Here is a 13,204-nt window from a genome sequence, read left to right on the forward strand (position 1 = left end):
AGACAACAATTAGTTTCAAAATGCTTGCAATTCCTGATGTATAAAAAAATGATTGTGTGTAAAAAAAAAAAAAAAAAAAATCTTTATATAGAGGTTTTTAAAAAAAAAAATGCATTAAAGATGTGTAAGCCATTGCTCTTACAAAGTCATGTTTTGTTTTAGAGCCCTCATCTTTCTGTATAATAAAGGTTTGGGGGGTTTATTTAGCACTTTTATTCATACTACCAGCTGAACAACAAGAATGAATGAGTCCTGTATAGCATGTGCTCCTGCATTTGGAGTTTAACTCTGCCCTTCTTTATTTACAGTAAAAAAATTTTTATCATCCAGGTTTATTTCAAAATGTGGGGGAAAAAGTGGGGCTGGTGGGTGAAGGAGGATGTTGGTAAATTGGTGAGGGTTCAGATGAGGGCCGCAAGAATGATTAAAGGATTGGAAAACACACCTTATAAGATAGGCTTGGCTGAATTTGATTTTTATTTTTTTAAATTTTGATGGATAATATCTGTTTGTCTAAGCAATGCACATTTGTGGGAAATTATGGGTGGGTGTCAGACAATAATTCTTTAACGACAGAAGACATTGAAATTCAAAAAGTTAAAGCTTTGTAACCATTACAACATAAATTGTCAACATTGCATGCCACAATACACAAAGTAAATATTCTTAAATCAAACTCTGTTCCCAAGCAGCATTTTCCTTTGCCTATCCGTAAATTTCAATGATTGATGGAAATACTTTTTCCATTGGTTTGTGTGTGTACGGTGAAATCAACATTTACTGACACTTACTGATAAAAGTGTAATCCCTCCAAGCCTATTTATAATGAGAGACTCAAGGAGCTCAGTCTGTTGATCTTAATAAAGAGAAGGTTAAGGGATGTCTTGATCAGAGTCTAGAAATACCTACATGGGGAATAGAAATTTGATAATGAGCTCTTCGGTCTAGCAGGCAAAGGTAAAACACAATCCAATGGCTGGAGGCTGAAGCTGGACAAATTCAGACTGGAAAGGTAATTAGTCATTGGAACAACTTACTTAGGGTTGCGGTGGATTCTTCATCACTGGCAATCTTTAAATCAAGATTGGATGTTTTTCCTAAAAGGTATACTCCAGTTCAAAGGCATTAATTCAGGGAAGTCTTGTGGCCCTTTTTATACACGGGGTAAGGCTAGTTAAACAAGTGGTCCCTTCTGGCTTTATAATGGATTAATATATGAAAGCAGAGGAGAGAGGAGATGCACCTGTGGCTCATCAGAGTAGAGTTCTCCCCTCTGCTTTTTTGTTAGTCTTCATACAAGCCTCCAATCTCCACTCACCTCCTCCTGAGCACCACCAATACCCTTTAAAGTCCTGTGCCTCTCCACAACCCTGCCTCCGCCAAATTTCCACAAACCTCTGTTCAACACACACACACACACACACTCCTTTTCACAGCCACTTGCAAGCCTCTTGACTCTCTATGAAGATGTTCCATGTTGCAGGGAAGGGAGCAAGCCTATTGAGAGTGTAGGAAGCCAGATGAGTAGCTGAGTTTTCACTGAGGAGTTGATTGGTGCTGTGTGGGTTTCCTGAAGGTCCAGGCTGAGGCATCAGCACTTGATGGATTTTTCCACCACTGCTGTGTGCCCCATGGTGCACCAAGGCATCAGTCATGGGGTAACTTTGCTCCATTGCGGAGACACTTGGTTCCCTTGGTGCTGCTTTGTGTGCTGAAGAGCTCAGGCAGCGGTTCTGAGAGAGCAAAGTGTATCTGCTGAAGCACTGGCTCTTGAACTGTTCCACACCAGTAATGCCTCAGTATGCTGGGGATTGGAGGCAGTAGTACAGGGAGTCCTTCAAGTGCCAGTGCCTCTGAGCAATACCCTCCATGCATAGTTGTTGTCCTCCTGTCCAAAGCCCCCTGCACACAAGCCTTTTACTCTTCCCAAAGGCCCCCTATACATGCCTGCTAATGCCTCCCTGTTTCCCCCTACATAACCACTTGCCATCCCAGAGTTTGACCTCACCTCCATACCGCACCCCTGTACTCTCCGCAACATAGTCTGCTTTCCTTCCTCAGCAACCGGTTAGTGAATGAGAGTTAAGGTATTTGGAAAATTTTAATGAACAAAATTTTTCATTTTCATGTTTTATCTAAAATGGTGTTTACGGAGATGCCAACCCTCCCTAATTTTCCAAAGTCATCCTGATTTTTAAATGTAATTATGAAATTACTAAATCAGGCTTAAATCTACACATTTTGCAATTATATTTAAAAATGGAAGGATTATGTCTGTCACTCACCACTCAAATCCAATGAACACATTGCCATGGCTACAAGGGCATTTTTCACCACCACCCAGTGCCCTGTGTGAGTTGCCCACAGCCCAGCCATGTATAATGTATACCATTTTGGCAGTAACGCTAGGGGAGGCTTACAGGTTGGCTCCTTGGTTGCATCAGAGAGATTCCCTGGGAGGGGGAGCCTGTCTCAGGCCAGTGCACCTGCACAGGGCCCAAACACATGGCCGTTGCTTGCACCACTGCCACAGTGAGCAGAGTGCTGGGCCAAGAGCACCAATAGAGTATAATGAGTGGGGTGCACTTGCCCCCTGTGCCTTTTCCCTCAGCACAGCCAATGGTACCTGACTCTGTCCCAGCCAGATGGCTCTGGGTCTGGGCCAGGCTAAGCAGCTGCCTGGAATACCAGTAAGTATCTCCATCAACCCCAGTGCCACCTGCACCTGATATTAGTCCTTCATCTCCCTGAGATCAGCTGACAGTAGGCATCTACCCTTTATTTCCTCATCTCCATTCCCCCCACCTCACCAAGCAGCCCCCTTCACCTCTATTTCCTCTCCTCCCCACCCCAACAACTCTGTTCCATGCTCTACAAAATTCACCAAATGCGTCTTTCAGACCAACCAGACACTCCATTCCACTCAAGCACCTGGCTACCTGACACCTATCCCTCCCAGAGGGACCTGGTGACCCAACACCCCACCTCTCACCTCGAGGGGCAGGATGACATCACAGTATACCATGAGAGAAATTTCTGGGGGCAGCCCTGTCTCTGTGGCACATGCACAGACTGTGAAGTGAAGGTCATTCTGATAGGTGGCAAGCTGTGGGGTTTTTGAGTGGGTTGAGGTGCTGGATTCACCACTCAAGCCAAATTCTATGGATTGCTTTCTAGTGCATTAATACCATCTCTAATCCATTAATACAGTCCAGCAGGGTCCACTGGGGCAGTTAAAATGCAGCACACTGCCTGGGGTTTGGGTGGCGAATTGAGCACCCCATTGACAAAATGAGCCAAATATACCAAAAAAGCATGCAAAAAGGTTTCAGAAGTGCTTGCAAATGAGTGAGAATATGGCCAATACCGTAGTCGCATCTAGTCATGGCTATTAGTGTTACTAAATGTTATTTCAGCTTGTACCACTATTATTACTGTAATATGCACAAAAGTGCATCTGAAATGCACAGCATGCAAGAATCTCCCCAGATGCATTATCTGTGTTTGGTTTTGCACCTTTGACACTTGGTGCTGCTCCAAGCAGCCTCCTTAATTCCTCCCTAATTTTTTTCATAAGTGTCCTAAAAAGCCTCAGAGTAAAGCTGGCATCTCTGGTATTAGCTGATGTATCTGAGCCATTGTATTAGCTAGTTGTGATGGAAACTCTGGTTATTCCAAACAAACGGAGCAAATTTTTTTGTATGTAGCTTTAAAAGTTCAAATGTCTTCATTGTTATTGGAAGGTGGTTGTGCGTGAAGTATAAAGTTTATAGGGACTATTGTTTAGACTGAAGAATCATAAGAAATGTTAAGAAAATAAGTCAAAATATCTATCTAAAAAGGAAGCACTTTAAAACTATTCTGCTGCAAAAGTTACTAAACATATTAATACTTTAAAATGTCAGTTATCCTCTGGAAAGTTTAAATTCAAGCCCTGAAGGGTAAAACAGTAGGATTTTAGTCTTGCTTTAAGTGTAGATTTCATAACCATGGTGTTGTTACTACTGCCTCCATCATACTTTTGAGAGCATAATCAGAACATCTTCTTTTACAGATGCTGACAGGCAAGACTCAATTAACCTATTTTTGGGAGTATTCCAGCCTGCAGAAGGAAAACCTCATCTTTGGGAACTACCTATAGATTTTTACTTGCATCACAAGAACACTATGAGTCTTTCACAGACAAGGCGAAGGTATTTTGTAGTTCCCTATTATCACTCACTTTCATAACAAAATTCCAAAATTTAAGAACTTTTACATTGATTTTGAACAACTGTCTCAAATACATTTCGCTTTGCAAAATAAGCAGGTAAATTACTCTGCCTTGCAAATGTGGGTTATTTGAAACAAATACATCATTGCCATATTTTAAACATTTGTAAAAGCATTAATTATGATAATCTTCTTTTATGAAAGGTCTGACATTTTGTTTTAATGAAATGCGTCCATCTGGTGGAAAAAGGACAAATTAAAAAGCTGGAATTTCATATGAATGAAGCTTGCAGTGTGAAATATCTGCTATTTTATTGAAGTCCAGTTACCAGCATTTCATTAATCTGCAGGCTATAAAGTATTTCTTTTCAATTTCAGCCAGTCATATTTATTGACATAGCAATGTATTAGAAATACTGTGATTAGCATTCAGTTTTTACTGGGACACAACCAATTTTCAGGAGTGCATGCTCAGAAAAATGTAGACCAAGAAATGTACATTTCTATTTCTTACCCACCTCCAGACCCCATCCCAATCTAGTCCAATTTGAAGATTGTATGAGTCCAGTTTTATCTGTCATCCCATTTGTGCATTGTAGTTTATAAGCAATAATAAAGCCAAAGTACTTGATATGAGAGATGATTTTAGAGGATGATAACTTCAGCATATTGAATGACTCTGTTTCGAATTGTAATGACTGACCTCCTCTCTACATTATACTAACTTTACAAGAACAGATGGTATTGGAAACTTTCTACAGAGGCCCTTTCAAAGCTGCTACTGGTGCTTCACCTGATTTTTGTTAGCTGTTCCAAGGTTATTTTGATCCTGCCTACTTGTCCATCCTTGTACGGACTTGGTCACTTCAGCTGTTGGATTTGAAATTCTGCTTTAGATTTTTTTCTAGAGAAGATTCAGGTCCCTTAAAATATCCATATAGCTACTTGTTTCATCTTAATGTTACGAATCAGGTCATCCTGCATCCAAAAGAACTGTTTCTAAATTACCTTTTTCTATTGTATTTCATCTGTTTTCATAAGCAGCATTACCTAAGAACATAATAATGGCCATACTCAGTCAGACCAATTGTGCATCTGTCTCAGTATCCTGTCGTTTTGACAGTGGCTGGTGCCAGATGCTTCAGAGGAAGTGAATAGAACAGAGCAATTATCAAGTGATCCATCTCCTCTCATCCAGCTTCTGATAGTCAGAGGTTTAGGGACACCTAGAGCATGAAGTTGCATCCCTAACCATCTTGGCTAATAGCCATTGATGGACCTATCCTTCATGAACTTAATTCTTTTTTAAACCCAGTTATACTTTGGGCCTTCACAACATTCCCTGGCATTGTCTCTTGAGAGTTTTTTATGCTTGTTGTAGCCTTCTATTTTATTTAAAATGAATTTTGTAATGTTGTATTACACCACTGTGGGTTTGGCTACAGTTAAAGGTTAACAGAGTGAAAGTCACCTCTGCTACTTGCTTCAGATTTAAAGTCTCTAGGAACACATAAAGATCAAGGGTAGTGACCACACATCCATTCACAAGTACAAGGTTTAGTCTTTTTTACAAGTTTTATTAAAATTACAATTAGTTATGAATACCCAAGCATATAGAAATTCTGTACAGAACTATGCACAAGTTACAAATATAGTTATACTCTCATCTTTAACAATAGTGTTATGGTCTGATGGGTTACTCATGGCTTGATTATCAGTAGAGGAATGGTTCCTGCTGGAGTTTCCTAGAGAGAGAGCTCAATTTTCCTAATCTAGGCACTCTTTTATAATGGGATTCTGACTATACCTCAAGTATCAGAGGGGTAGCCGTGTTAGTCTGGTTCTGTAGAAGCAGCAAAGAATCCTGTGACACCTTATAGACTAACAGACGTTTTGCAGCATGAGCTTTCGTGGGTGTGCATCCGAAGAAGTGGGTATTCACCCACGAAAGCTCATGCTGCAAAACGTCTGTTAGTCTATAAGGTGCCACAGGATTCTTTGCTGCTGACTATACCTCATTAGCATTTCTGCACATAGTGCACCCTGCAGTTAGGGCATGTGTTAGATTACCGGGTATCTTGTAAGCAAAACATTATTCTTACTGTTAATTTTTCACAATATCACCCATTGGTACATCTTTTCCTGTAATCTTAGGGCATCGGGTTATTCTTCTGTCACTTACTTACGTTAGCATTTCTTATCTCCATGGCCTAAAATAGCTAATCTAAAATCTTGTGGGCCTTAGCCTACAGGTTCGTGCATTTCAGCTTGTTTTACTTATATCTAATACATGGTTCCTCTAAATATTGATCAGTCTTATACCTCTATACTCCTGTGAATTAACTCTTATTTAACATATAATGATTATATATGACATGACATGTTAGTCAATCACAACATCACACAATAAATGAACAATAAACTAAAATAATTGGCTGCTCGGCTGATATGAATGATGTAGCCAATCTCCAGTTAGTCTGGGTGCATAAAATATGTGCAACATCTTTCTTCACTTTATTGTCCACTTATCCTGAACATTTCTGTGTAATGCTGTGTGGCAAAGTGAATTCAACTAATGTGTTGCAAAGGTGATTTCTCAAATGAATGTCCCAATGCAGTGTGCCTGGTCATGAGGGCTTTAGCACTTAGGAAATTCCAGCTAGTTCATAACACTGCAGTTCATCTCCTCAGCAACACAGACTACCATGAGCATAGTCTTCAGGTCTTTATATTGTCTTACCATAGAATTTTGAATCATGTTCAAGGTCTTTTGTCCTTATCTTCAAAGCACTATATGGCCTGGTGCTCTGATACCTAAAAGACCGTGGCCAACAATTATGCTTCTCTGGTGCAATGGAACTCTCAAAAATAAAAGTAAAGCTTGTCTGTCCAGGAGACAGAATTTTCTCCGAGTGCAGTCTGGGACTGTGGAGGAACTGATGACTGTCACAAACCTTGCCGCTTTCCGCTACAAGTGCAAGGCAAACTTCTTTGACTGTTCCTTCTCTAACATATAAAAGGTATATTTATATTTTTTAAGAGAGAGAGAGAAAAAAAGAACAACACAAGATACTTCACTGCACACACTTCTGCTTCAGGGGAGAGGATGAGAAAACAAACAGCATGTGATGGATGTGTTCAGGTTGCTTAGTGCACACCTGGAAGGCTCTCAGATACTACTGAATAAGCGTGGTATAAAAACGTATACGACAGGGATCTGGGTAGCAGAACTCCCAGTGTGTCTGCTGCTGATCACTTAATTAGCCTAGGTAGGATCTGATCTTTAATATTTAGGAGCACATGGTGTCTCAAATAAAAGCCATAAAAATAACTATTTTTTTTCCTTCCAGGAGTGGTGTCAGTATAATTTAGAAAAAAAATTAAATATGAGGAAAAGATGGAAACATGTAAATATGAATAGCTGAAAGAAAAAGCAAGCTTCATTTATGCTTCATTTTGTTTTCCAGTAGGTTATCGATTTTCATACAGTGAGAGTGGCTAGAGCACTTTATCTTTGTTGTTAAATATTCCAGTAATGAAGCACTCTGTTAATCATACAGATCTAAGAATCAATCTCCTGTCAGTGTCTTTTTAAGAATATCAACGCTCCTGTCAGGAAGACAGCTTATTTTGTATTTTTCACAAAACTTTGCAAATGTCAAAGTTTTCCAAATATTTATTGATAAATATTATTGCTGATCTCCACACGCCATACCCTCTTCAGATTTTAAAATCTTAATGTTAACATTATTTAACAACAAAAAAAGTCCAGAAAGATGTTAACCAGTAAGCTTATCTGATAGTTTTGCATTGTTATGACCATTGTCTTCTCAGACACCCTCTCCACATGCTTCTTGATCTCCCTCCATGCATTATGTCTTAGGTGCCAATCCTGCAACTGCTACCAAACAAGTTGGACACCTGAAGTAAATGTAGCTCTGTGCAGATAGACTGCTGCTCCTGCATAGAGCCCCACTGACTTCAGGGGTCTGTCCACAAAGGTGCAGTTGCACAACTGGGAACTGTTGAACTTTTCAGGCCAGCGATGGTTCTTTCCTTTCTCTCACCCCTGCAGTATAAACCACTGTCAAGGTTCCTTCCCCACTCTGAACTTTAGGGTACAGATGTGGGGACCTGCATGGACACTTCTAAGCTTTATTACCAGCTTTATTACCAGCTTTATTACCTTGTCTTTCTCTGTGGCTCGAATGTCTTCTCTCCGTATGGTGCCTCGGAAAGCGGGTTTCAGCGGTGTGGAGCAGATGTACACCTTGGCGAAGCGGGAGTTAATGCTGCACACCTTGCACGTGGTATCGCTGCCACCATTCACAAGCACTCCCTTCCTTGGGTAGCCTTGAGAAACTTCACCAATTCCCTGGTGAACACAGATCCAAACCCCTTGGATCTTAAAACAAGGAGAAATTAACCATCCTCCTTCCTTTCTCCCACCAACTCCTGGTGGATCCAGATCCAACCCCCTTTGATTTTTCCTTGTTTTTTAGATCCATCAGGTATTAAGAAAAAAGGCTTTTAATTAAAGAAAAGAAAGGTAAAAGAAAACCCTCTGGGAGAGATTAGCATATCAGCTACTCTCTCAGACAACAGATTCAAAACACAGAGGATGTTCCCCTGGGCAAAAACTTTAATACACCCAAGAATACCCAAATTTGATAATTCCCTTAATGGTACCAAGACAAGTTACAAAGAAAATAAACATAAACCTATTTATTCCTTTCTAAAACTTACTACTCTGATAAGAGGCTGGTTCCTTGATCTTTTTCACTCCGGCTGAAACTGAAAAACTGACTAAACAAAGGAAAACTTCCCTCCTTCCTTTTGAAACATCTTGTTCCCTCATTGGTTCCTCTGGTCAAGTGTCAGCTAGGCTAGGTGAACTTCTTAACCCTTTACAGGTAAAAGAGGCATTAACCCTTAACTATCTGTTTATGACAACCACCGTGCACAATTAGGTCACTATACAGTGTATAAAAAGTGGTGTGCATGTTTTTAGATGTGATAGTAAATTGAATGTTTATTTTCTCTATAAAATATTATAGTAAAGTCAATTCCATGTGTGAATTTCCCCTCTCCCATAGCTATACCTACTGGTGGACACAAGGTGTATTAAATCATTTACCACTGCCTTATGATGAGGGTAAGTGCTCTGTGTTCTTTTTGTTTTAGAGAATATTTTGGAAAAATACTGATTATTTTTATTCAGCCATTGAATGGTTTGCATCTATTCCTTTAATCACAAATTAACAAACTGATGATAAAATCTGTGCAGTTATAACAGCTGATAGCTTATTGAGAAGGAAATATCTGTGGGTTTCACTAGCATATATGAGATGCTTGCATCACACCTGCCAAATGTCCATCAATTATTGAGCCAGATATTGTGAATGTGGTGCTTATTGTAGATTTGTGGATATGACTTTAGCTTTTATAAGTTCACATGCAGGGAAGCATTTTAAATAGTTTTTTGTCTTTCCCATTCATATGTGGCTTGAAGTATTGTAAATTGGTGACACACAAGAATAGTGTAGACCAGGGAGGGCAAACCTTTTGGCCCGAGGGCCGCATCAGGTTTCGGAAATTGTATTGAGGGCTGGTTAGGGGCGGAGGTTATGGCCCGGCCCCCACCTCTTATCTGCCCCCCACAGGATTCCTGCCTCATCCAACCCCCCCGTTCCCTAATGGCCCCCCTGGGTCCTCTACCCCATCCACACCCTCTGCTCCCTCTCCCTTGACCGCCCTTGGATCCCCGCTAACCCATCCAACCTCTCCTCTCATTCCTGACGCCCCCCCCCGAACCCCTGCCCCTGACTGCCCCCTGCCGCCTCATCCAACCCCCTCTCCTTCCTCACTGCCCCCATCCAAGCCCCTATTCCCCCACCTCCTATCCACCCTCCCACCCTGGATCACCACCCCGAACTCCCCTGCCCTCTATCCAACCCCCCCCACCTCCTTACCGTGCTGCCTGGAGCACTGGTGGCTGGAGCCAGGCTACACCGCTGCCACCACACAGTACAGAGACTGGGTCAGGCCAGGCTGTGCTGCCCCAGGAGCTCATTGCCCCAGCGGAGGAGCGAGTGAGCTGAGGCTGTGGGGGGAGAGGGAGGAAGGACAGCGGGGTGGGGACGGGGACGAACCTCCCAGGCTAGGAGCTCAGGGGCCGGGCAGGACAGTCCCACGGTCCGGATGTGGCCCGCAGGCCGTAGTTTGCCCACCCCTGGTCTAGCTGATAATTCACATACAATTGGAAGACACATCACCACTTCTCCAGCTGGGAAGCTGTTCAAATCGGAAATGTAAATGTAAAAGGGAATCAAATTAACTAGTTTAACTTTTATAATATACCCCCTCAAATATATGTCTTGTTTTTAGATCATATTTCTTGTGCTATAGAAAAAACATGAAAGTGTATCTGGTTAAATTATTACAGGAGTATGCAAATCTTTTTTTTCCAAATGTGCTAATGATTCACAATAGAACATGTCGTTTTTTTGTTTTGTTTTTTTTCCCTCCCAGTGACATGCACTGAAAACAGAAGGAAGTTGATAGTGAAGAAATTTCACAAATATGAAGAAGAGATTGATATTCACAATGAGTTCTTTCGGCCATATGAATTAAGCAGTTTTGATGACACCTTTTGCTTGGCAATGACCAATTCTATACGGTATATTTTGTGGTGTTATAAACAATATAATTTAGATTTCACAATTCTAATACATAACCTGAAACTTACTTTAGTGCTTGGTTTCTCAGCCTCTTTGAATCTTGCCCCGCTTTAGTATTTGTTTTTACTTGGCGCCCCCACCATCCCTTTACCATAGTGGGAAGGATACTGTTATGTAGTGTTGCTAATGCATTTGTTCAGGCAAATTACTCAAAATACAAATCAAATGGTACTGTAAAAACACACCTTACCTGTATTACTGCTGCCGATGTTGGTCAGTGAGACATCTGAGTAAGTGGCGTTGCAACCTGACATGCAGGGTCACACCACCACTCAAATTTGGACCGGCTGCCCCTCTGTCTGGTGTGATGGAGGGTGGCTGAGCCAGATTTAAGTGAGTGGCATTGCAGCCTGGCACTTGGCCCCCACACTTTTACTATAATTACTGAATTATTAGAAGGTTCACTGCCCTCCTACCCTGAAAATTTGATGTGCCACCCTGTCATGAGTCTACCCTCACTTGAAACTGGGGGGTTTCAAGGTGAGGACCCGCATGCCACCATGTCAAAGGTCTCACCCCCACTTGGAGCTGTTCGGCTCCAATGTGGGGACCTGACTTGGTTTCCCTCTAAACTAAAATCCTAGTTTAGATCTAGTAAGCTGCCACCACTCAATTAGGAAATGTGAATTGAGACACAGTCCTTCCCCAAAATCCTAGGGGATTCCAAGAGCCCCAAATCCATGGAGTTCTTACACCCAGGAGAAACAAACCATTCCCCCTGCTTCCTCCCCCCTCCCTTTTCCTAGGAGAGATACCGGGATCTAACTACAGAGGGATACCTCCCCCTTCTCTTTCCCTGAGAATCCACCCAAGGAAAGACCAACAAGTCCTTAATAGAAAAGAATTTATTAAAGAATAAAAAGAAAATACAGAATCTCTATGAGCCCAAGCTGGACACTCATAGGGTATAACCTTATCAATCTCTGGAGAGAATCCCCCTGCCCCCTTTTCTCAGTAAAAGCAATATCAGCAAACAGGAATAAAGCATTTCCTTTAGCAAACACACAATTGCAAATATAGAAATCAAATCATAAGACTAATTCGCCTTTCTAATTAATACTCACTATTAATTAGTAGAAACTACTCCAGGAGAACTTGGAGACATGACTGTCCTCTGTTAGATCCAAAAACAGTTCTCACTCAGACAAAGGCTTCCCTCCACAGAGATTTGAAAAAATCTTATCTCTGATTGGTCCTCTGGTCAGGTGGTCACCAGGTACTACATGTTAACCCTTTACAGGTAAAACAGACCTTAACCCTTAACTATCTGTTTATGACACACCCCAATTGAGAATTTCTGGTTTAGAGCTTTATTCAGCTGGAAAGAGGACATGTTTTAGATAATGTAGACTACTTCATTTGGATTCATGCAGTTTTGTCTACACAGTGCCATAGTCCAGACTACAGGGTGTGAATTAACGACTGTTCTAACCTGTTGCTCTCTAACAGCCCCAGGTAGATACCTAGATTCTGCTGGCGTGAACTAAAAGTTACCTAGTTCATTTTAGGTAGTCCCATTTAAAACAGGACTATGTTAACATGAACTAGGTACCTTTTGTGCATGCCAGCAATGTCTGTGTGGGGCCTGTAGAACATAGCATGTTAGAGTGCTCTGCAAATCACACACTCATAGTCTGAACTGCAGCGCCATGTGGATAAGCCCATCCTAATTCCTAATTTAGGAGAAAAATTATGTCTCTGTTCAGATATGTTCTGTTTTTATCTCAAGATCATGTGCGCTTGGAGTTTATTAAAACAATCAGCTAGAGTATTTTCCGGCTAGCAGCCTTAACACCTTGGATCATGCCAACTGAGTATTTTAAAAAATAGTTTTAGCATGCATGCTTTGGCTTTTGTGAAAATGATATCTAAAATGGCAATTTGAACTATCCTGAGAGTCATGAACGCCATCATGAAAATAACATTGTTGGCTCTCCATTAGCCCCACCCTGCTTCACAAGTGACAACTCTATGCATAGTCATGTTTTGTGAGTCTGCGTGGTACAACTGAAGGCTTCTTAAATCTCTTTGGATTTTAATTTTTACATGACAGTTTGTGACCTGTAATCAAAGTTTTACCTAGACAATCCTTTTTAATTCATGACAACAATTTTTAAATTCAGAACTAAATGTTACAGGATGTTCAGACTTGGAGATGTGAAGAATTTTCAACAAAACCAGACAAAATATAATTTCAGAAGCATATTTCACATGTTGAGCTTTATTTTATGGCTAGTTTCCTCCCCTCTTTC

The 13,204-nt window shown here is 41.1% G+C and overlaps 1 protein-coding gene across 2 annotated transcripts in view; it reads left to right on the top strand.

Moving 5' to 3' along the window:
* FIG4 (FIG4 phosphoinositide 5-phosphatase) overlaps positions 1-13,204 on the top strand; it is a 161,612-nt gene that overhangs the window by 83,336 nt on the left and 65,072 nt on the right. For both annotated transcript variants that reach the window (XM_045009546.1, XM_045009547.1), the window contains exons 16-18: positions 4,055-4,193; positions 9,309-9,367; positions 10,744-10,891. In XM_045009546.1, coding sequence (XP_044865481.1) covers positions 4,055-4,193; positions 9,309-9,367; positions 10,744-10,891 — 346 coding nt within the window. The remainder of the gene's footprint in view (positions 1-4,054; positions 4,194-9,308; positions 9,368-10,743; positions 10,892-13,204) is intronic.

Source organism: Mauremys mutica, chromosome 3, assembly GCF_020497125.1.
Source record: "Mauremys mutica isolate MM-2020 ecotype Southern chromosome 3, ASM2049712v1, whole genome shotgun sequence".
NCBI lineage: Eukaryota > Metazoa > Chordata > Testudines > Geoemydidae > Mauremys > Mauremys mutica.